General features: G+C 30.9%; 4 protein-coding genes across 5 annotated transcripts; 3 read left to right on the plus strand and 1 right to left on the minus strand.

Moving 5' to 3' along the window:
• Positions 1–903: 903 nt before the first annotated feature.
• Positions 904–4,590, minus strand: LOC112786638 (GDSL esterase/lipase At5g18430). The gene is made up of 4 exons (XM_025830004.3): positions 4,012–4,590; positions 3,629–3,759; positions 2,510–3,005; positions 904–1,387 (listed from the first exon to the last, which is right to left on the minus strand). The coding sequence occupies exons 1-4, from the start codon at positions 4,298–4,300 to the stop codon at positions 1,155–1,157; spliced, it is 1,149 nt and encodes a 382-aa protein (XP_025685789.1). The 5' UTR covers positions 4,301–4,590; the 3' UTR covers positions 904–1,154.
• A 6,160-nt stretch (positions 4,591–10,750) lies between these two features.
• On the plus strand, positions 10,751–11,799 carry LOC140183275 (uncharacterized). The gene is made up of 3 exons (XM_072231309.1): positions 10,751–11,115; positions 11,204–11,525; positions 11,614–11,799. The coding sequence occupies exons 1-3, from the start codon at positions 10,751–10,753 to the stop codon at positions 11,797–11,799; spliced, it is 873 nt and encodes a 290-aa protein (XP_072087410.1).
• Positions 11,800–14,201: 2,402 nt separating this feature from the next.
• On the plus strand, positions 14,202–18,893 carry LOC112783784 (phosphoribosylaminoimidazole-succinocarboxamide synthase, chloroplastic). Of its 2 annotated transcripts, none has more exons than XM_025826852.2 (13): positions 14,202–14,966; positions 15,282–15,619; positions 15,793–15,894; positions 15,993–16,122; positions 16,489–16,581; positions 16,669–16,757; positions 17,125–17,205; positions 17,533–17,622; positions 17,714–17,803; positions 17,942–17,992; positions 18,074–18,120; positions 18,398–18,455; positions 18,539–18,893. In XM_025826852.2, the coding sequence occupies exons 2-13, from the start codon at positions 15,323–15,325 to the stop codon at positions 18,596–18,598; spliced, it is 1,188 nt and encodes a 395-aa protein (XP_025682637.1). In that variant the 5' UTR covers positions 14,202–14,966; positions 15,282–15,322; the 3' UTR covers positions 18,599–18,893. The 2 variants fall into 2 exon arrangements, with proteins under 2 accessions (XP_025682637.1, XP_072086282.1); XM_072230181.1 differs by having other exon boundaries at positions 14,211–14,966; positions 15,266–15,619.
• A 398-nt stretch (positions 18,894–19,291) lies between these two features.
• On the plus strand, positions 19,292–21,936 carry LOC112786522 (glutathione transferase GST 23-like). The gene is made up of 2 exons (XM_025829892.1): positions 19,292–19,491; positions 21,744–21,936. Exons 1-2 carry the CDS (start codon positions 19,292–19,294, stop codon positions 21,934–21,936), a joined length of 393 nt encoding a protein of 130 aa, XP_025685677.1.
• The last annotated feature ends 847 nt before the right edge of the window (positions 21,937–22,783 follow it).

Genomic DNA, 22,783 nt, shown 5'->3' on the forward strand with positions numbered 1-22,783 from the left:
TCATGTTTTATAAAACTAATGGATGAGATTGAGTATAAGTAATTAGGAAAATGCGCCAATGAACTATAACTCCAATGACATAGTCTTCCTATACTTACTTAAGAGGTCGTATGTTCGAGTCTCTCTATTTTCGATAAAAAAAAGTAATTAGAAAAATACAATTTCAGAAGTCCTGAAAATTCTTAATTTGAGATTTAGGATTATGAATATCGATAATTTTAATTTTGTCCTGATATTATAATTTGACTAGTTTACTTTTAAAAATATAGGGTCATTTTTTGGTTTTAAATAAAGAGTTTAATTAATTAATTTTAGTAAGTTTAGTGGTCAGTTCATTCGTATACTTAAACAAGTGTCGAGAGTTTGAATTCTATCTTGCATATATAACAATCCGTTGGCTGCGATAAATCCTTAAATGAAGCTCAAATTTGTAGTAAATTAGTCCTTAACTTGTCGAATTATGGGATGCCGTAGAAAACAAAAAAAAAATAGAGTTTAATTTTGATCATTCACAAAGTTAATATAAAATATAATTATTTTTATTGACGTGATATTATGTAGTTAAATGCACGTGTAAAATTATTTTATATACATCAAAATTAAATCCTTAAATAACATTAACTTAATTTAAATGACATGACAAAAACAGACACATGTGAATATATCCTTGATATTTGATAACTATTAAAAGAGGTTTGTATAATTTTGTTAGGATGAAAAAGAGCTTTTATTATCGACAAATTTATGCAGAATTATTGTATATCGCTCCAACAACGATTTTTTTTAATAAAATTTTAGGTAAAATTTTGCTAAAAGTTATTAAATGAGTCTAAATTCATATACATAAATTCTGGGGAAAAAAAAAAGGACTCTTCATTATATATATCATGGCAGAGAAAAAAATTTAACACAATAAACTAATTTGTATTTAGACAATTGAAAAGGTTCTAAAACCTTTTATTTCCGGTACATAATATATAACACAATAACTACCTTAGGAGTTATAATATTAATATCACAGTTACAATGATACCCAAAAAAGCAACATAAAATAGCCAAAATTATAAGCTATAGTATCCAAGAACAAGGGACAACAAATAAACTAAGATAGCACTTGGACTTATTTGATTTGTGATTTAATTTTTTTGTGCCTTTCATGTGGTAGCATCCAAAGCCAAGATAGTACTGAGGTTCATTGGTTTCATGTAAGTTGTTGAACCTGACACAATCTCCTCCACAATAAGCCTATTAGCCTTTTCAGATGGATGAAAAGCATCCCAAAATGCATATAAGTTTCTGTTTGGGCATAAGTTTGAGAGTGGGGTGCATAATCCAATCCCATTATAAGGTCCTTGCCCACAGCATGCTACTTTTGATGTAACAAATCCTGCTCAATTCAACGGCATCAACATTTGTGATTAACCTTTAATTCAGTATGTTAATTGATCAATAATATCATTAACATGTTTATGGTGGCAATGATTCTATGTAGCATATTGGAAGACAATGAATTTGAAGATCTTTAAAGTAAAAGAGTCATTCTTTACCCTTGTTTTTAAGAAATTATGTAAGAAGTCTAAATTATTAGTCTAATTGTAATTTTAAGACCAATTATATCTAGAATAATATTATATGGCTAGTAAATATTATTATTTTGGATTAGTATTTGGTTAATTAGTAATAATTTGTATTCACATAGCCACATTAACAAAGATCTAAAAACAAAAAATACATATTGTGCATCTATATTTACCAAAGTTTGCACCCATAAATTAATACAGTTTATACCAATTTTTTTAGAATTTACACACATAAATTAATAAATTTTTTTATTAAAAATAATTTAGTATTTATGTTGACTAAATACTAACCAAATTGCTAAAAATTGTTGGCCACTAAGAATTTTTGTTATATTTATTATTTCTAATGAATAAAATATCTATTATTTTTGGTATAAAAAAAATATCTATACAATATCATTAAATTATTTGAAAGACAAGGAATGTCATGAACTATTCACAATATAGTTACATTTAAAATGATTGTTTTTAAGAAACTACGAGAGAAGCTCAAATGATTAGACAACCTTATTGTATTTTTTAGACTAATTATGTTCATTGTTTCTAATGAATAAAATATCTATTTCTAGTTAAAAAAAGAAAACCATAGTGTTCCCACAATAGCATTAAATTACTTATAATAGTTAAAGATATTTTATATATATACATATTGAAAACTCACATACAATCAAATTCACGTGAAATTAATAATTAAAAGTCTTTAAATAAAAATTTAGTCAAATTATTTAATTATTTTCAACTATTAACTTCACGTAAAATTAACTATAGATGAATTTTTACCTATATATATATATATATTAGAAACTTACGTATAATTAGTTTCATGTGAAGTTGATAGATAAGAATCATTGTGTAACGACTCTCAACTATCAACTTCACGTGCAAATATATGCACGCGAGTTTCCAACTAGTTATGAAGAAAGAATTACCAAATTGGGCGGGGTTGCTAACGAAGTTATTATGCATTTGTGCAGTATTAACAGCAATGAAAACATCCCTTCCGAGTTTGCGATTGAGTTGTTGAAGCATGGATTCAAGTTGAGGGTTGAACAAGGAAGCAGCACGTTGCAGATCAGTGGCACATTGACCATTTCTACCACGCTGTGCCAATTCCGAAGGAACACAACCCAATGGACCCGTCCCTGTCACAAGAACTCTCCGGGCTCCCAAATCATAGAGTCTCTGCAAAAGCTTCTGGTACTCGGAGATAAGGTACTTGACATATTGAGGAAGTGGATACTGGCGAGATCTTGCAGAATAGGGAACCAAGTAGTAGTTGTTAACAAAATCATTGCCTCCAACGGTTATGAGAACCAGTGCTTGGTTGACCAGTGCTTTTGTCCCTGTTGCTCCTATCACCCCACTCACACGTCTTTGGTATTCTCTGAAATACTCTAGCTGCTGGTACATTCTGATTATGTTTACCTACATTCATACATTAAGTAATTTCATCTTCTTTTTTTTTTACCGAATATAAGAATATTCGAACCCGCAACCTCTTAAATGAGTATGGAGAAACTATGTCATTTGAGCTATAACTCATTGACGTGTTTAGATGGTAACTTAATATGAAAGTTTATATTCTTAAGTAGTATAATAATTTTAAAATAAAAAATGTTGTGTATATATTGAAAATTAATCATTAAATTAATTATTATACATATATATAATTTAATATTTTTTTATGTATATTTTATATTCGAATATATTATTCTATATAAGTAGTTAATTTTTTTATATATATCTAACATAATTGTTTCAAAATATATAAAGAATAACGTGACAAAAACAAAGATATATATACTTAAAAGGCTTTGAAAATTATTTTGATTCAATTTTTTAAAAGTTTAATTAAAAATGAGACAATTTTGTTTTTGTAGAGATTGAATTTTGCTAGATGTATTTTATACTTCTTTTAAAAAATAATTGTTCAGATATTTTCATAAATTCGAATCAAATGCACAAACAAATAGCTAAATATGAAAATTTTGAATACTATTTTGTGGCAGTTTAATTTACTTCATTGCCAAAATAATAAACCAACTTACAAACTGAATTCCGGTGTCATTAAGGATTCCGATTCCGGCGGAGGCGAAGTTGGCGCCAACTAGAAGCCTCTGCCCGTTTAGTTCCGGGCTCAAGTATGGCAAAGGTGACTCGGGTGAACCAATTCGCTGACCTAAAAGTCCCAAATAATTAAATCAAATAAAAATCTAATAAGATAATAATAAATAAGAAACAAGATGGAAATTCAAGCACATTTAACTTCATGTAAGGTTAATAGTTAAGAATCGTTAAATAATTTGACAGATTTAATTATATTATCATTTAAAGACTTTCATCTATCAATTTTACATGAAGTTAACTGTACCTGAATTTTTATGTGAAATAATAATTTAAAAGAATCTACGAAATAGGAAAAGAATCTAACTGATAAGATCAGGAATATTGTATCCATTGGAGAATCTTCCAGTTGGTCTACGAGTTGGGTAATCAATTCCATAAGGAGGAGCATCAGCGCGTGCAGTGGTAGCCAAGTAATTGTTGTTTCCACTGTCAACAAGTGAGTCTCCAAAAACAAAGAATGCCTTTGGCCTATTGTTGTTGTTATTGTTAGGCCTTGCTTCACTTCCATTCACAATAACACCAACAACTAGTACCATGACCAAAATGAGTGTTTTACTAGTTAAGGGAACAAAATTTGACAATGTTATTGCCATTTTGAAAATTGGAAATAAACTTATGAAAAAGCCTTAATTAATTGGATGATTTTGATGTGTATGTGCATGCCTCTATGGCTCTATATAACAAACACTTTCCCTTGGTTTTATGGTGATCTCACTTGTATTTGTGGCTTCTTTATTGTCCTCTTTGATTAAGGGCTTTTGTTTTTATCTTTGTGGGTGCTACTACTACTACTACTTTTGAAAATGGATCAAGACTCAGGAACCTAATTTCTGTAGGGTTATTAATGGAGAACCAACTAAAAAGAGTTAAAGCCTTGTTTCCTAGCTATATGTGTTATCTCTCTGCTATTATAGAGGTAGTTGAAATAAAAGTGTAGGATGGATTCGGTGGTATAAATACTTTTTGTTTCCTTATTTAATTAGCGGTCTCAAATTTAGATTTTTTTATAATTGGTTTTTTTAAGAAAAGTTGTTACATACTTTTAGTTAAAAAAAATCATCGAAAATGATTAGTGTCGGCTCAAATGCAAAATAAGAGAAATTTTTGGGACTAATAATTTTTAGTATTTTTTGTTATTATTTAATCAGTATAAATATTAAATTATTTTTAATAAATAAATTTTACTAATTTATGTGTACAAATTCTAAAAATATGAGTGTAAATTATATTAATTTATGCGTGCAAATTCTGATAAATATTTATACAAATTATATACTTTTTGTGTATAAAATTTCTGTAAATATAGATATAAATTATTACGTGTCAAGCGCGGATAAAAAATAATAATATTTATTAGTAATGTAGTATTACTCAAATAAAAAGTTTGGTTTTATATTTTCTGTTAAAATTTTTTTACTTTATTCCTAGAATTATACAGAATAAATAATTTAGTATTCAAATGTTGTGTATATATATATATATATATAATGAAGACAGTTTATTTATAAATTAAATATACAATCCAATTATGATAAATTGATAATAAAGAAGTTAAATCTAATATAAGATTAAAGTATCATAAAATCTATATATATATATATATATATATATATATATATATATATATATATATATATATAACGGATTAATAGACTTCTTAATAAGATTAGGATAGAAAATTCTCGCTAGAATCAATGACTTGTTTGACTATGAAAAGCGTCTTTTGTAAAAGAAACAAAATGATATGATTTTGAGAGAAAATCACTCAGAAAATGTATGTTTTTATTGGTAGAGGAAACAAAATATCAGTGTCGCTAATAAATAGTGTTATAAAAAATTGCTCAAGAGTTTTTTTATGCTTTGTGTTTTAATTTTATGAATATGAAAATCTTAAATTCCTATAAAGCATAAACACTATCCTATATTCGAGCAGATAATTTGTTGGAGATCAACACAAGGCTCAGACCAAATAACATTATTAGAGTTATTCTTGGCATTATATCTAGCCATCCAATTCGCAACTCTATTTGCTTTTTGAGACACCCACTCAACGTGAACAAGCCAGCCATCAAATTCGCAACTCTATTTGCTTTTCGGGACACCCAGTAAACAAGCCAAGAACAAAATAATAATATGATATAACAATATATATTTAAATTTTATTTTTAATCTCTAACCTTTGTGATAAAATTATAAAAGTTATTTATGCATCTTCAATAATTTAAGTATTTTTATGAAATTTTAAATAACTAAATGTGTTTTTTATTCATCAATATCCAAACTTCTTCAAGTTTCATTTAGATCTATTCAAACTTTTTGTTCATGATTAACCTTTTTTCACTTCATCATCAATTGGTGTTATTTGGATCTGTTCCTAAATAATTTGGTAAGAATAATTTTTAAGGCACAATAATTAAAATATCGATTTAATTTTTAAAATTTTTTTATATTACAACTTTAAATGAGTTAATCAATTTTATAAAATTTATACTAGGTCAAACAATTTTACGATTTAAATTTTATTAAAAAATTTTACATTTTACGCATTTAATTTATTTTTTCGATTTTATCTAAAATATCAATTTTCACTACCTAACTTCAAGAAAATTCTATAGAAACCTTGCATATATTAGGATGCGTTTGATTCGTATTTTCATTTTCTATTTTTATTTTTAGTGTTTTTTATTTTTAGATTTTATAAAAAAAAAGTAAAAACAGTAAAAATAATAAAATTCTATTTTTTATTTTTATTTTCTATTTTTATTTTTTTCACAAAATAAAAAAATAAAAATATAAATCAAACGCACTCTTAATATTTCAAATGGGTGCATGCTAGTAGGGGTGTCAAATATGCTATCTTAACTCATTTAAATGTGCATGTATAGGCTGGCTAGCTAGGTTAATCAGGACAAGCAATTGATTATAGACTTATAGTTTAAAAAACAAACTAAAAATATATTTATGAATATTTGTCAATACGAAAATATTAAATTGCCTAATAATATGTGTAGGTTAGCTCATAAATAAAATTATTACGCAATATATGAGTTTCATAGAGCCTAGGTCCACCCGTTTACTTGAGTAATTTTTGGTGAGTGTGAAGTGTCAAAGGGCTAACTTCACCTGTTTAATAATAAGCTCACGGATAAATAAAAATACTTATTTTTATGTTTATTAAGTTTAATCTTTAGATGAATAATTTTATTATTTTTTATATATAACTAGTTTTATAAAATATGCATTTATAGACGTTTGTTATAAAATTAAGCATCTATTATCATAAACATCTGTTTAGTTTCTTCTTGTAGATACTGCTGGGACAACGTACGGTAAAGATTAAGAATTTTAAATATGAATTTAATTTATACGATAATTTTATATTTATTTTTAAATCAATGAAATTATTTTAAACAAACATGTTATATATATACAAAAAATTCAATTATGTTAGATGTATAGAAAAATTAGTCACTAAAATTAATCATTATTGTAAAATGCACATTAAAATACATTAAAGTACACATATATTTATACATAAATATATAATGACTAATTTTTTTATATACACATTAGCATTTCTGCAAAACATAACTATAAAATACATATTAAAAATTTGTGAAATTACATATATATTTATACACAAATACAATTAATTTAGTGACTAATTTTGTATGTGCATATGAAATTTTTGAATTTTAAAGCATAGATGATATGCAATTTAGTTTTAGTTAATAACTATGCTACATGCATACAAAAATTAATAAAATACATATTAAAAGTTAGTTAAATAGTATATGTATTTATACACAAATTTATCTTAGTTGATTTTTTGTGTGTAAATAAGTTTTTTTGTGTGTGTTAATTGTTAAATATCTTTAGTGTTTGGTGTTGGTTAAAGGCTTATTTCAAACATTTTTCTAATTTTATACCTAAGGTTCAAATAATTAATGAAAGATTTTAAAACACAGTAAAATTAGCTATCTCAATTTACTCAATTATATTAATCAAAATAAAAAAGAGAGAAGACTAACATAAGGTAGGATAAAAAATGACTATAATTTGTTAAGAACATAGACGAATTAAAATAAAATTTACACAACGCTAAAATAAATAATTTAAGAAAACAATAGCAAAAGGAAAAAATAACAAGAAGATGGTCACTCAATTTAATTTTTATGTGTATATATATATAAGATCACAAGAGAGTAATTTATAACTAAATTTATTTGAAATTATTGGAATCAATATAAATAAAATAAATCAGTTTTGTTAATTCAATTGTTTCTCTTTATTGGATTGCACCTCAATATTGATTTATTCTTTTCCAATTTCAAAACATAAAGTTATTTATTTTTAATTTGTTTGATAGAAATAATTTTAAAAATTTTGTAGAGAATAAGAATTTGTTAATAAACAAAATGTTTGATCTAAAATTTATTAAAGATAAATTAAATATTTATTCTTAATTATATATCTAATTGATCCATTTTAACCCATTTCTTTTTATCAAATTAGAATCAAATTTAAATCTTAAAATTTGGGGGTAAGTATTATTTTGGTCCTTAATGTTTAGGGTCAGAATTAAAACCGTCCCTTACGTAGTTTTTTATTTAAAATCGTCCTTAATGTTTTATTTGCTTTTAAAATCGCCCTTTCTAATAATTTTTTTTATAAATGACGAAGCTACCCTTTTCAGCTTTTCTGTTTCACGCAAAACACTTCATGTCTTTATTTGTATGTAAACCCTCAACATTAACCACAACGATTTATATACCAATGTGATTGCTTCATGCCCTAGCCCAGAATCAGAAATGACGGAAGCTGTTCTTGGAGAGAAGAGAGCAGGCAAGTTCGGGTTACTTGAAGGAAGGGACTTGAACAGTCAGTGAGGCAGTATTCGCAGGGTTGGCGTAGGTATGATTTTCTCCCTTCCATTGACTATGGTAGCTCTCCTCCTAGTAATTAGTTTCGGGTTAGAAAGTTTAGGTTTTGGTTGTTTGTTGATGATTGAATGGAGGCCAAAAGTGTGTGTAGTGAAACTAGGGATTAATATCACCATGAAATAGGAATGTCTGCGTATTTTTTTTTATTGTTACAATATGGTAATGTGTTTTGATAGTTATTTACTCATAGGGTGTTGGAAAAGACAATGGGATATTTTAAACTGAAAGTCTACCGTGGAGGATAGTTTACTTATCAAAATGGGCCATTACAGTATGTGGGAGGAGAAACAACAATTATAGAAGAGATTGATTGTGATCGGTGGTCCGTATTTGAAGCTTATGCACAAGTAAAGCAGTTTGGTTATGTTGAGGATAATATCTCAACATTGTGGTTCAAGGATCCTATATTAGAAGACATGGAGAAAAAATTGAAGTTGTTTAAAGGTGATGCAGATTTGATTGCCATGTGTAAAATAGCTGAATTAAGAGATTATGTAGAGTTGTTTATTGTGCATAAGGTTGAGGAGGATCATGGGATGGTTGATAAAGGTGAGGGACAAGAAATGGTTGTGTATGTTGGAAAACAGGCAGGGCAAAACCAATCTGAACCAGGTGTTGATTATACTAGGGCAAAGACTAGGGACAGTGATGATGATGATAATCACGAAGCTGAGTTTGGTAATTTTGGTGATAGTGATAGTCTCAATTCAGGGTATAAACCATCTGAAGATGAGGATGACAGTACATATAATTTGTACTTTACCAACAATAAAGATGAGCTTGATCCTGATGTAAGTGGATTTGAGGATGTGAACGTCATGACTGATAGACGTAGGGTTGTGAAGAAGAAGGGTGTGGCAACTGAGAACTTTGAAAATGATGAGGGAGCAAACAGTGATGAGTTAGATTTGGACCACGAGGTTGGAGTTGAGGGGTTAGATTCAGACCATGAGGGAGTGAGGTATCCAGTTCACAAGGCACAAAAAGATATAAAACAATACAAGTGAAAAGTTGGGACACTATATGCATCTCAGGAGGAATTCAAGGACACTGTGACTGTATATGCTGTGCAAACCGCAAGAAAAATTACATTTAGGAAGTGTGATCTGAAGAGGGTTAGGACATTTTGTTCTTGTGAGTGTCTTTTTTGGCTGTATGCTGTAAAAATGGGAGAAGAGGATACTTGCAGCTTCACAACATAAATTTGACTCACACATATACATAAGCACACAGGGTGGGCATTTTACACTCAAAATGGCTTGGCAAGGTATTTAAGAAGAAGGTTGAATCAAATTCCAATATGAAGATAAGGGAGTTGGTTTCCAAGGCTAAAAAAAAAAGTGGAACTTGACTATCACTAAATCAGTGGCAACAAGGACTAAGCAGATTGCATTTGATGAAATTCAGGAAACCTTCCGAGAGCAATATAAGAGGACTTATGACTATGGACATGAGCTATTGAGGGCAAATCCAGGCTCCTCTGTTCGTATACAAGTGCAAAGGTCTCCTGATTTTGATAATGAATCACAAACATCATCCATGACAAATTATTGCATCTTCCAGAGGATCTACGTGTGCTTGAAAGCATGCAAGCAAAGCTTAGCTTTCAGCATTGCAGGTCCTTCATTGGTCTAGATGGATGCTTTTTGAAGATGCCTCAGGATGGACAATTGCTCACTGCAATAGGTTGGGATCTTAATAACCAAATGCTTCCCATTGCATATGCGGTTGTAGAGGCCAAGACCAAGGACTCGTGGACTTGGTTCTTTAATCATCTTGTATCTGACATTGGGATTGAGAAGATGGGAAGATCTACATTCATGTCTGACCAGCAGAAAGTAAGTATACTTCACCACATTTTACTTATGTACATTTGCATTGTTCATTACTGCATATGAAATATCCTTAACTATATGCACATTAATATCATGAGTGTAGTGTTTGTTGCCAGCATATGAGGATGTTATACCAGGAGTAGACAACCGATTCTGTGTGAGACACTTATACATCAACTTCAGAAAAAGGTTTCCAGGGTTACATTTGAAGCAAATAATGTGAAAGTGTGCTAAGGCGACTCACTGGAAAGATTGGGAAAGGTACATGGCCGAACTGAAAGCTATGAATCAGGAAGCTTTTTGGTACCTAATTGCTATTGCACCTAGGTACTGGTCTAGATCTAGGTTCACCTTTAATTCTCAAGTAGATACACTAGTTAACAACATGTCTGGGAGTTTTAATTCTGTCATAGTTGATGCTAGAGAGAAGCATATAGTTACGATGTTAGAGGAGACCAGGATTAAACTAATGATTAGGTGGGCAAAAAATAGGGAACTAGCTCAGAACTATTCAGGGACAATCTTACCTAGGATTAGAATGAGGTTGGAGAGAAAGTCTAGATCAGCTGGAGAGTGGCGGCCATATTGGTCTGCAGCTCAGAAATATGAGGTTGTTAACAGATTAGAAAAGTTTGCTGTGGACATAGGCACTCATGAGTCATGAGTGTTCATGTAGAAGGTGGCAGATGAGTGACATACCTTGTGTGTATGCTATTAGTTGCATCAAATTCAAGGGGCTTGACTTGGAACCTTTTGTGGCCGACTGTTATAAGAAAGAAGCATACTTGAAATGCTACGAGTCAGTCATACATCCATTGAACGGACCTGATTTCTGGCAGAAAACAGCACATTGTGATGTTATGACACTCCCGTATAGAAGGTTTAGTCACAGGCCAGTAAAAAAGAGAAGACTAGCTGCTGGGGAGGAAGAACAGAGCAGCCACACTCAATTGTTAAGGAGGGGAGAGAAACAAAGGTGCTCAATATGTGGTTCAGTTGGACACAACAAAAGCAGATGCCCTAAACCTATTAAGGATGAGGTATGATTTTTAATTTTTCTTACTGCTTGTCTGAGGTTTGTCATAAGCCTAGCTAATATTGTTGTGGTTAATTACAATTGTCTGTTAGGCCCAACATTCAAAGAAGCTTAGCAAAGGCAAGAAGAAGAAGTCAAACACCAACTCACATCCTCCAGCTGCCAAGGGAGGAAGGAAGACTACATCTTCACAGCCTACTCCTAAACTGGGTGTCAAGAGGAAAACTACTTCAACAACACAGCCACCATCTTCAGCCCAGTCCAACCCTACAACATAGCAAAAAACGCCTAGAGGCAGGCCCAAGGGAACCACTAATCCAACTGTTCAGTCCAACATGATCTACAGTCCAATAAGTTCAGCACCTTCTTCATCCTCAGCACAGCCAAACACTAGAACCCTTCCAGCATCTCAGCCAACCCTTACTATATCTTCAAGCCAACCTGTTGGATACTTCTCTATCAAAAATTCTATTCATTACTTTTACGACATTCACTTCCCTACTGAGAACCTGCGAGGACGATGTTCTCACCCCCTACAGATCTTCTTTTCAGTAGCAGGTTTAAGAGTCCTTGGCGCGGAGCCACGACTAAATGATAGAATTTTTATGTAGAAATGTAATCGTATTTCTTGTATTTGGTTTGGTCATATATTTATTTTTCCCTCGCTGTTGGTTGTTTTGATTTTTAGAGAAGCAGAACTTGTATTTGACAATTTTTGAATATGTCTATGTATATAAAGCTATGTGAATATATACTTCTGTGGTTAAGTGATTTAAAATAAAGTCTCCTTTCGATTTCTTGATTAAAATTTCGGTTCGTATTTACGAAGGCTCAATATTAAATAAAGATAGTATAAAATAAAAGGTTTAGAGGTAAGTAACGCCTGGACTTTTAGTGCGATTATGAGGTATTAAAAGTTAGGGTGTTACATTATGGTAGTAATTATGTGATTACTATTACTTGGTGATCTTTGATATATGATTTTAATTAATAAAAACAAAATTTTCAGGCATTTTCTTAAAAATTGAAACGCAACATCGAACTAAAAGTTAAATATTAAATAGTTAATAAGGAAATTGTAACGCCTTACTTTTGGTACGATCATGACGTACTGAAAGTTGGATCGTTACAATATGGTATTAGAGCAGTTCGTTCCTGTTAAAGCTTTGGGAATGAACTGACTATGCTTCATTGCATACTCTGAGTGTCTGTCATGCAATAGGAGTTGTCCTAGTGACAAGAATTTGAGTTTCAGATGCATGATTGTCTATTGATTAATGCTGTTAGCTTACCATTGTATACCTCATGGTGTTAAGTCTGGCCAACTTAATACTAATGATTTATGTATATGGGAACACTAACGGGTTATCATAGACGAAATAGAAGTAATAGATGATGCGAATCACGTGGTTGGGAACGATAGAAGTTATGTTTTAAGGTTAGTTCATTTCAACACAAAATCTATATTTGTGCCAATGTGACTTGGTGTTATCTCTTCCTTGATTTCTTGCAGTGAAATTCTTTGTTTCGAACTTACTGAAAAATGGTCCAAATATTGTTTGACCATATCGTATCGTTCATACATATATCTTGGCTTAATTATGTTCCTAGTTGTTGTTTGAACCTTTTGGAACATTTAACTTTGTCATTGATCATAAATTCTGTACTCCTTGACTTGATCTTGAATTTATTTTGGCGCGACAAATGATCTCTGACTCCTTGAAAACATTGCCATTGACTTTGGCGGCCTATATTTGTAAACCTTGTATTCCTTTAATTCAGCTTGAATTTGCTTTGACTTAATATGTTACATTTTCTTTGATTGTTTCTATCAAAGATCTTTGTCTCAGATTTCTTTCGTAAGCTAAGGTACGGTTTAACTCTCCTTTCGATACACTTCATTATCTATATATCATTGTTTGATTGTAATTCTATTCATCCTTTTAAATTCTTATAATTATTATCCGTGATGTTCAATATTTTCTTTCTAAATTTTGGATCCCTTTGTTCAAATTTGAGTTTAATTGTTAAAATTTCAAGCTCTCGAATTTTAAAGTTTAATTTGCAGTAAACCTATCATACAACTTTTGCACCACACTGCATCTAATTTTTGCATCTTTCATTAGTTTTTATGCAAGATAATTTTTCTTATGTTTGAGAACTAAACATGTCAAACCTTTCTATTTCTTTGATATGTTTGAGAGTAAAATTGATATAAATCTTTTCTATCTTATATTAATTTTTGAGAACGAAAATTTTTATAAATGGTATAAAATGTAAGATCCTGAATTTTTAAAAATTAAATAATAAATTATTTTACAATTTATTCTATTTAATCAAGATTATATTTTCAAAAATTTTTACATATAAATCGAGTAATTTTTTAATTATAATTTGAGATTATAGTAATTGAGAAATAATAAAAACTTTATATACTATATTTTAAATACTCAGTTTCGAACCTTATTTTATAAAAAAAATTAATTTAATTATTTTTAATTTATATTTAATTAGTATTTATTTAAAAATAATTTATTAAATAATAATAAAATAATATTTTAAAAATAATTATCTCATATTTAATTTGATTTTAAATTATTATCCTATTTTATTATTTTTATTAATATTTTTATTTATACAAATCTTAATTTTATTCTACTCAAACCCTAATTTCTAAATCAGGAATCCTAAATTTCCAATTTTGAACCTAATTTCCAATTCACTAATGGACTAATGGTAACCTCACCGCCTCACTGCCTCACCGCTTTTACCCCACCGCTCACCCGGTACACACACAAACACACCCACCCATATGCAGAGATGGATTAAGAGAGGAAAAGAAAAGGGAAACGACATCGGGGAAGGAGAGAAGAGAGGGAGTGCCGAGGGAGTGAGGGAGAAGAGAAGAGGAAGGAGTCGCGTCCTGCGAATTGTCGCGCCGTCGCGTCACTGCCGAGCTGCGTCGTTTCTGCCGCTGCCTTCTTCATGCACCATCGTCGAAGTCACTGGAGGGAGAGAGAGAGAGTTCGCGGCGTTGTGAGGGAAAGGGATCACCGCCGCTGCCATTCACCGTGTCAACTCGTCCCTGTCGCGTCCACCAGCCGCCGAGGAAGCCACTGCCACTAACCCCAGCCGTGCCACCGCCATTGAGCCCAGACAAGAGAGAATAGACGCGAGCCTGGAACCCTGACGGGCTGGGGGAACCGAGTGTGGTGCTGACGGCGTCTGTGGAACGGCCTCTTCTCATCGTTCCTCTTCTCGTCGCCGTCGCACGAAGGTCAGCGACTCCGTGTTGAGCTCGTGGCGTTTGGTCTCATTGCTCTCTCTCTTTCTCTGCGTTGAGGTCCCTCTTCGAGCTCTCTCTCACTCTCTGTCCGAGCTCAAATCCGTCGCCGTCAGTTCTCATTCCTCCGTCGCCGCCACTTCTCTTCCTCCCTCGCCGCAGGTAAGCACAAGCACTGCTTCAATATATTTTTGCTTGTTTTGTAATAATGCTGATTCTGAGTTGCTGAGATAATGATACTAAATTACTGATTTTGTTAATTTTTGCTTATTGTGAGTTGCTGATTTTCTGAAATAATATTGTTGCTGGATTTCTGATTTTCTGATTTCATGAGTTAATTTTATTGATGGTTAATTTATTTAATTTGTTGAATGCTGGTGTGATTCTGAATTCAATTTAATTTGAATTCTGAGTTTGGAATTGGATTCAATTTAGTTTTTGTTGCTTATGTATTGAAAAAGTGGCGTTATTCTTTAGAATAAACGGTACCTGAAGCCTGCAGTGCGAGGAGTGAATCCATGTCTATGGCTGCTGCGTTAAACCCTCCCAAAACCCCCTTCAAAATCAACCTCACACCCGCTCTTCCGCCTCCCCCAACCTCCTCCGCACTCACTTTCAAACCAAACAACAACTTCCCCACACTCTCTGCCGCCGCACAACCACAAGAACACGGCGCTATGCTCGACACTCTTCTCAACAGCACACGCAAGAACCAAGTGCTCCACTCCATTAGAACCACCTCCCCCTTCAACTGCCTCTCCGAAACAAATCTTCACCATACAGTTCCCACCCTCACCTCCAAAACCAGGGGAAAGGTGCATATTTCCCTCTTTAATCCTTCTCCAATTTATCTACTCATTAATACAAATGAATGTAAGTCAAGATTTCTTGTAAAATTGCAACAGTAATATAAAAGCAGAAAACATTGTACTAAAACAAACCATCTGAAAAATTGATGAATTTGGTTACTTGTGGTCTTATGCCACAGGTTAGAGACATATATGATAGTGGAGAGTACCTTATTCTGGTTACTACTGATCGCCAGAGTGCATTTGATAGAGTCCTTGCTTCAATTCCCTTCAAGGGACAGGTTTTGTGTTCTTATTCTCTATCCTTGTTCTCTGTATGAACAGTTTACTTTTTTTTTTATCATGGATCACACTCAATGTTCTTTATTCCGACTTGCAGGTGCTTAACCAGACAAGCTTGTGGTGGTTTGAGAGAACCCAGCATATAACTGCTAATGCCGTTGTGTCCACTCCTGATCCTAATGTTACCATAGCAAAGAAATGTTCTGTTTTCCCTGTTGAGTTTGTTGGTGAGTGTTTTGTTAATTGGTATTTCGGATTGGTGCTTGCATACACATTTTATCAAATGATTTCAATGGCTATGAATTGGCATATATGTTTGGTATAGGTTGTGGAGGAGGAGTTAGTTTGCTGGAAATGATAGCTTGAAAAGTACGATAGAAATAGAATATATTTCCCCGGAGCAACTGGGATAAAAGTAAACATTGCAGTTATCATTAAGTGCTCTAAGTTTATTCATGCTACCCAAACTTCAACATGCTATGCTCATTCTTTATTCATGTTGCTGTCAATATTATCAAAATATTTTCTTTACAAAAGCGGAAATGAGGATTCTAGAAACTGTTTGTTGACACTTTATTACTGTTGGTTTGTAGCTAGAGGGTTTGTGACTGGAAGTACTGATACTTCATTATGGACAGTCTACAATAAAGGCATCCGGAACTATTGTGGCAATGCCCTCCCAGATGGTGAGGTCCCTATATTTTTTGTTTTGCATTCTTACAATTGTTTCTCTCTTTTTTTAATAGGCTATAATGTTATATAACACATAACAGGTTTGGTAAAAAACCAAAAGCTGGCTGAAAATATACTCACACCTACAACCAAAGCTGCAGATCATGATGTTCCTGTAACTCCAGATGAGGTATTATTCCTTGTACTCTCATCTGCATCTATCTTTTCAATACAATTGAAGTTACAGTGAAAGACTAGTTTTAGAGACCAAAGGAATGAATAGGCAGATCAAATAATGTTGCAGGAATAAGAAACAATAGGCAGATCTATCTTATTATGCTGTTTTTTTCTTCCCTTTTTTCTAAAAAAGACAGCGTCAATGTTTTTCTTCAGGTGGATACTATTATTTTCTTAAGAGCCTAGTTCATATCATACAGTACAGTTTCTTCTTGATACCAGTGAGGTTATGATTAATGATGGATAATGTTTTTAATATTTTTAATAATTTTCTTTTATCTAACCTTCTCAATTCTTTTTATAATCCATTTCCCTTGCAGATTATAGAAAGGGGATTAATGACAAGAGCTGATTATGAGGAAGTCAGCAGAAAAGCTTTAAGTCTATTTGAATACGGTCAGGTAATTGAGCATTTTATCATGTCATTTGTAAATTTTGTGAAATGAAAAAAGTAACGGCATGCCTTCTCAATGTATCCCAAGACAGTAACGACACATTCTCAATGTATGTGCTATCTGTTATTTGGATTATAGAAATGAATAGATGGTGTAGACTTATTTTTCAATGAAAATCTCTAACTTGTCCATGTATTCTTTTCAATAATGCCTTACTGGAACAAAAGTATAAATACCATCTCCTTGTGATGAGTGGGAAGCTTATCTTTATTATTGCTGTGATGCAATTTGACTTTTGACATTGGCTTGCTTTGATGAAATTTGAATTTCCAGCGTGTGGCTTCAGAACATGGCCTTATATTGGTTGACACAAAGTATGAATTTGGGAAGGCAGAGGACGGTTCAATTATGTTGATTGATGAGGTTCAGTGAATCCCTGATGTTTATTAGATTCTGAAATGCACTCCACACAATTTATGAATATAGAATAAAGTTTCGTTTTTGAAAATTGTAGGTGCACACTCCTGATTCAAGTAGATATTGGATTGCCAATTCTTATCTTGAGCGCTTTCAAAATGGTTTGGAGCCTGAAAATGTTGATAAGGTGCTCTATACATTTTATTTTTTTGCTTAAAGGTTTAGGGATATGTTAGCTTATTTTGAATTGCTAGTCTTTGTTCTCTTCATTCATAAAATATGGACAATTAAGTAATCTGTTGATCTTTAAAAAATAAATTTTTAGGAGTTCTTGAGGCTGTGGTTCAAAAATCACTGCAACCCTTATGAAGATGAGGTATTTTTTATTTTATACTTGTAATTAACTAGATTGTATGCTTTAATAAGGTTTCAAATCACACTAATGAATCTTGTTCAGGTTCTTCCTGAAGCTCCTGAAGATCTTGTTTGTGAATTGTCTTGGCGGTATTTCTCTAAAACTAACTCCTTTTTTTTCCACTTGATATGTGCTTCTTTGTGATAAATACACAAATAAATTGCCTATAGAATTATGTGTTTCTTGGTTTTCGGAATCAGAATTGCTTGAATTAATCATTCAATTTTTACACAAAGATGCTTCAACCATGGTTTTGGTTGCATGGCACGTCTGTCATGTCTAATCCTCATTCAAATAGATCTACCTGCTGCTTTATTTCTCCAAACCAACGTGTAATCTTGTCGTTATACTAATTCTGTTGGACAGATACATTTTCTTGTATGAGACTATAACAAAATCAAAGTTTGAGGTGCTGTCGTCTGAGGTAATCCATATGTTTCAACATTTCGTTTTGGCTATCTATTATCTGATAAAGTCATAGGAATATAACTCCATTTCCTTTTGCAGGAGCCAATACATGAGCGAATATCACGAAATGTTGCATCTGCACTGGCATCTTTGAAGTAGCCTGGGAATCTCGGGACTTTTTCAGTTCTGTATTCTATAGACCCCTTTCTGAGGATATATTTAAAACTTACAAGTAGCAGAAATTCTACCAAGAAGTGTTTTTTTAAATAAAAGAAATTATATAAATAAAGCTTAAAACCAAAAGACGGATGAACATTTAACTCTCATAGAAATCATGCTTGGTCTTTGCCAATTGCGCCATGTATTTAACTTGTATACTTGTCAACCAAACCGATGTCTTTGGCACACATTGTTACTGAATAATGAATGATGAATATTTCATTAACTTATGTCACATATTGCTCTGGATCTTTCTTTCTTCTTATACTCTCTCTCTTCACATGAAGTCTCAGGGAATATTGCTCTGCATCTTCGCTTGGTAATATGACTATGATCAATCATCTTTGTAGTTTAGGGAATTTTTTTATCTTAATTTTTAAGGTTAAATAGGCATATTTTGAAGGATATCAAAGCCAACCTTCTTTTTCGGGTATTGATATCAAAGCCATCTTTATCCAATTAGTTTTCCTTTTGGATTAACAAATTAATTGAGAAGACAAAAAGATGGAAGGAGATTGAGTGAAGTTAATAGGATTTTGGGGTAGTCCAGCTGTTCTAAGAGTGAAGTGGGCACTAGCAGTTAAAGGAATAGAGTGCCGATATGTGGAAGAAGATCTCAGCAACAAGAGTGACATGCTCCTTAAATACAACCCTGTCTACAAAAAGGTACCTGTTCTTGTGCACCAGGGTAAGCCCCTTGCTGAATCACTGCTCATTCTTGAGTATATTGATGAGACTTGGAAGCAAAAACCTCTTCTTCCACATTCTCCTTATGAATGGGCCCAGGCAAGATTCTGGTCCAAATTCGTTGATGACAAGGTAAGAGAGTTGCAGTACCATATTTAGTATCAATCATTTATAGAACTGAGAAAAATGGTCTTAGAGACTATTATGAATTATCAAATCCTCTGAATCATTTAGTTACTAAAAATACTGAAAGCATTTATTTTTAGTAAAGATATATTCAGACACAAAATATAGAATTTTTCTGTGTGTGCTATGAGAGCAGATAAATGCTCTTACTCTTGACTATTTATTGTCTTAGTTTGATGTTAGTTTTTTTTTATTAATATTTTTATTTTACCTGTAATGCTAATGTGCAAGACAATTAATTAATGAGAGCAAGAATAATGATTTATTCTCCAGACACTTGAGAATATCTCCAAAATATAGACAAAAATATGACATAAAATTGTGTCTCTGTCTTTATTACTAGATTTTAGACATATTACAAATTGCACAAATTTCTATTAATAAGGGTGTGTTTGGGAAACTCGTTGGAAGAGAAGAAGCACGTTTAGACTTCTTGAAAGCTTCAACTTTTGGTTTGGCAAATTTTTTTTTCATAAACGCAGAAGTGATTTTGCTACCAAAACCAAGGTTTACAAGAAGCAACTATTTTTAGCTTCTGCGTTTTCCTAACGAGCTTTTAGCCATGGATATTAACCATTTATTTATCTTTTACCAACTTTATCCTTCATATATGTTATTATATTATTTATAAAATTCTTATTATTTCTATTTATATGAGCTCTATTTTTTTATTATTTATTATTTTTATTTTTTTCAACTATTTATTTGATATTATACACTTTTATAATTGTGTTTTTTTGTGTATTATGTTTGTTATTATCTTTTTATAATATGATTTATTGATTCTATTAGGTAAAGTAAATTAAACAAAAAAATTAACTATAAATAATAATAATAATAATAGTAAAAAATTATAGCATACTAAAAAAAGAGTACTAAAAATACTAAAAATATACTATATAAAAAGATCATAAAAAATTTTCAGATTTATTTCGATTACTATAAAGTAAATATTTAATTTTTTATTATTTTTAGTACTCTCTTTTATAATGATAATTCTCATATACTATATTTTAGTGTAATTTTTTATAACATAGATTATGATTCTATTAAAAAAATAAATTAAATAAAAAATTAATCATAGATAATAATAAAATCATAAATGTTGGATTCCAAATTAATATTAAGAATAAGATTATTGAGAGTATTAGAATAAGAGTACGATGTAAAAAAATACTAAAGTAACATTCTTAGTTAATACTTAAAAAAAATGTAACATATTTGATTAAATATTCTTATATATATATATATATATATATATATATATATCTAAAATTTATATTGTTTTATTTTTATTTAAAAATATATTTTATCTATTTTTATATGTTATTTTTATTTTAGTAAATAAATATTAATTTTATTATAAAATTAATTAATAAGATCTATTTAAATATCTAAATTAAAATGATAGGATAATATAAAAAGAATTATTTAAGTTGAGGTCTATTTTAGTAATTTTTTATCTAAAAGTGATTTTGAATGGTATAAGCCAAACAATATTTATTTTACTATAATCAATTTTGATACAAAAATTACCAAACATAAATCACTTTAACACAAACTTACTTTTTATCAAAAGGAAAAGTATAGGTTAACAACATATTATCTGCCAACTTCTGCCAACTCTTATTTATAATTGTGTCATGGAAGTGTGTTCGTGGATGTGTCTAATAATTAATATATTTTAAATACATATATAAAGAGACACATCCAGAAAATATATCTATAAAGACACTTCTATTAAACATAGCTATAAAAAAGATATTTTATTAGACACATCCACGAACACACTTCCATGAAACACAATTATAAATAAAAGTTGGCAGAAGTTGGCAGATATGCTGTTGGTAACGTAGCGGAACCGTTATCAAAATCAAGTTTGCAAAATCAATTTTATACAAACTTCCGTTTACAAACTGTAATCCAAACACACACTAAGTGGTTATAATTTAACGTGGAGTCAAAATTGTGTACTTCAGGGAGATGATAGAATTTCTTATTACAAATGAAGGGTAATTTCAAAAGATATTAAGTACTTATTCATGAAAAATCAGCTTTATGTATTTATGTATAAATATATATATATATATTATTTAATTTGTTTTCAGTATATATTTGTATTTTCATATGTATTAGTGCAAGTTGCTGATTTAGTGGTTATTTTTTGTGTACACGAGTTAATTTAATTGTGTGTGACTCTTTAACTCTTCAGAGTGTATGCCAAGTTGCCAACGGTTGTGGCAGCGTTTTCCAAAGTAGGAGAAGAGCAACAGAAGGCAGCAGAAGAACCTCGAGAGAATCTGAAGAGGCTTGAGGTTGGACTTGAGGGAAAACGCTTCTTTGGAGGTGATAACATTGGCTTTGCGGATATTGCTATGGCTTCCATGCTGGATTGGAATAGCTGAGGAAGTTGTGGCCATCAACCTTATTGATGCAGAGTCAATGCCTAAGTTTAACTCAGGGTTCCATGCTTTTATTGACATTCCAATTATCAAAGAACTCATGGTTCCATGCTTGACATTCCTTCAAGCGTAGACATCATCCCCTTTGAAGGCTATTTCCATTCACATATCGTATATTATATGTGATGCCATCTTACCAAGTTTATTGTTAGGACTAAAACTAGAACAACTAAGAATTAAAGAAGAATATAATAAAAGAGGAAGAGAGGTGATTGTGATTGTATTGAAATTGAGATGAATGTTAGATCTATTCGAGTATAACCAAGAAAAACAATTCTCTTTAATTCAATTCAAGTTAGAGTGAAAATTCCTCATAAACTGCTAAGGATCATTAAATTTAAAAAATCATATATAGAAAAATAATTATTTTTTTTATTTTATTTCTAAAAAAAATCTGTGAGTCCGTCCCTGTTAATGTAGGGAGGTCAAAGAATGTCGTGATTGTTTTAAAAAATAATCATTTTCTTTCCTATTTTTTTTTTATTTTATTTTTCCTTCAAACAAACATCGTCTATAGTGTTATGGATATTATGGATAAGAATAAATAGTTATAGGATAAGGGTTAGATGTTACTGGAATACAATAATCAGCAAAAATAATATCTTAACTATTAAAGTAAGAGAAGCAAAGTGCCTTAGAAATAATATAGTAATCTAATAGATATAATTTTACTAATCCTACCTCGAAATAGAGAAGTCTTATGAAAGACAGAAAAGTCATTGAAATTTTTTTTAAAAAAAAAAATAGACAGAAACTACATTCAAATTACGGAAGATCCTTCAAAAAATAA

The sequence above is a fragment of the Arachis hypogaea genome, chromosome 20, assembly GCF_003086295.3.
Source record: "Arachis hypogaea cultivar Tifrunner chromosome 20, arahy.Tifrunner.gnm2.J5K5, whole genome shotgun sequence".
NCBI classification, from domain to species: Eukaryota; Viridiplantae; Streptophyta; class Magnoliopsida; order Fabales; family Fabaceae; genus Arachis; species Arachis hypogaea.

What these genes read in the sequence shown, in the direction of transcription:
- LOC112786638 (XM_025830004.3), bottom strand. Translation starts at nt 4,300, where the DNA reads ATGGCAATAACATTGTCAAATTTTGTTCCCTTAACTAGTAAAACACTC. An exon ending in CAATATTCCTGATCTTATCA is followed by an intron (nt 3,760 to 4,011) that starts GTTAGATTCTTT and finishes TGGGACTTTTAG; the next exon opens with GTCAGCGAATTGGTTCACCC. An exon ending in TAGCAACCCCGCCCAATTTG is followed by an intron (nt 1,388 to 2,509) that starts GTAATTCTTTCT and finishes TGAATTGAGCAG; the next exon opens with GATTTGTTACATCAAAAGTA.
- LOC140183275 (XM_072231309.1), top strand. Translation starts at nt 10,751, where the DNA reads ATGGCCGAACTGAAAGCTATGAATCAGGAAGCTTTTTGGTACCTAATT. An exon ending in GTTGTTAACAGATTAGAAAA is followed by an intron (nt 11,116 to 11,203) that starts GTTTGCTGTGGA and finishes GTATGCTATTAG; the next exon opens with TTGCATCAAATTCAAGGGGC. An exon ending in CTAAACCTATTAAGGATGAG is followed by an intron (nt 11,526 to 11,613) that starts GTATGATTTTTA and finishes ATTGTCTGTTAG; the next exon opens with GCCCAACATTCAAAGAAGCT.
- LOC112786522 (XM_025829892.1), top strand. Translation starts at nt 19,292, where the DNA reads ATGCTCCTTAAATACAACCCTGTCTACAAAAAGGTACCTGTTCTTGTG. An exon ending in GACAAGGTAAGAGAGTTGCA is followed by an intron (nt 19,492 to 21,743) that starts GTACCATATTTA and finishes TTAACTCTTCAG; the next exon opens with AGTGTATGCCAAGTTGCCAA.
- LOC112783784 (XM_025826852.2), top strand. Translation starts at nt 15,323, where the DNA reads ATGTCTATGGCTGCTGCGTTAAACCCTCCCAAAACCCCCTTCAAAATC. An exon ending in CCTCCAAAACCAGGGGAAAG is followed by an intron (nt 15,620 to 15,792) that starts GTGCATATTTCC and finishes CTTATGCCACAG; the next exon opens with GTTAGAGACATATATGATAG. An exon ending in TTTCCCTGTTGAGTTTGTTG is followed by an intron (nt 16,123 to 16,488) that starts GTGAGTGTTTTG and finishes GTTGGTTTGTAG; the next exon opens with CTAGAGGGTTTGTGACTGGA.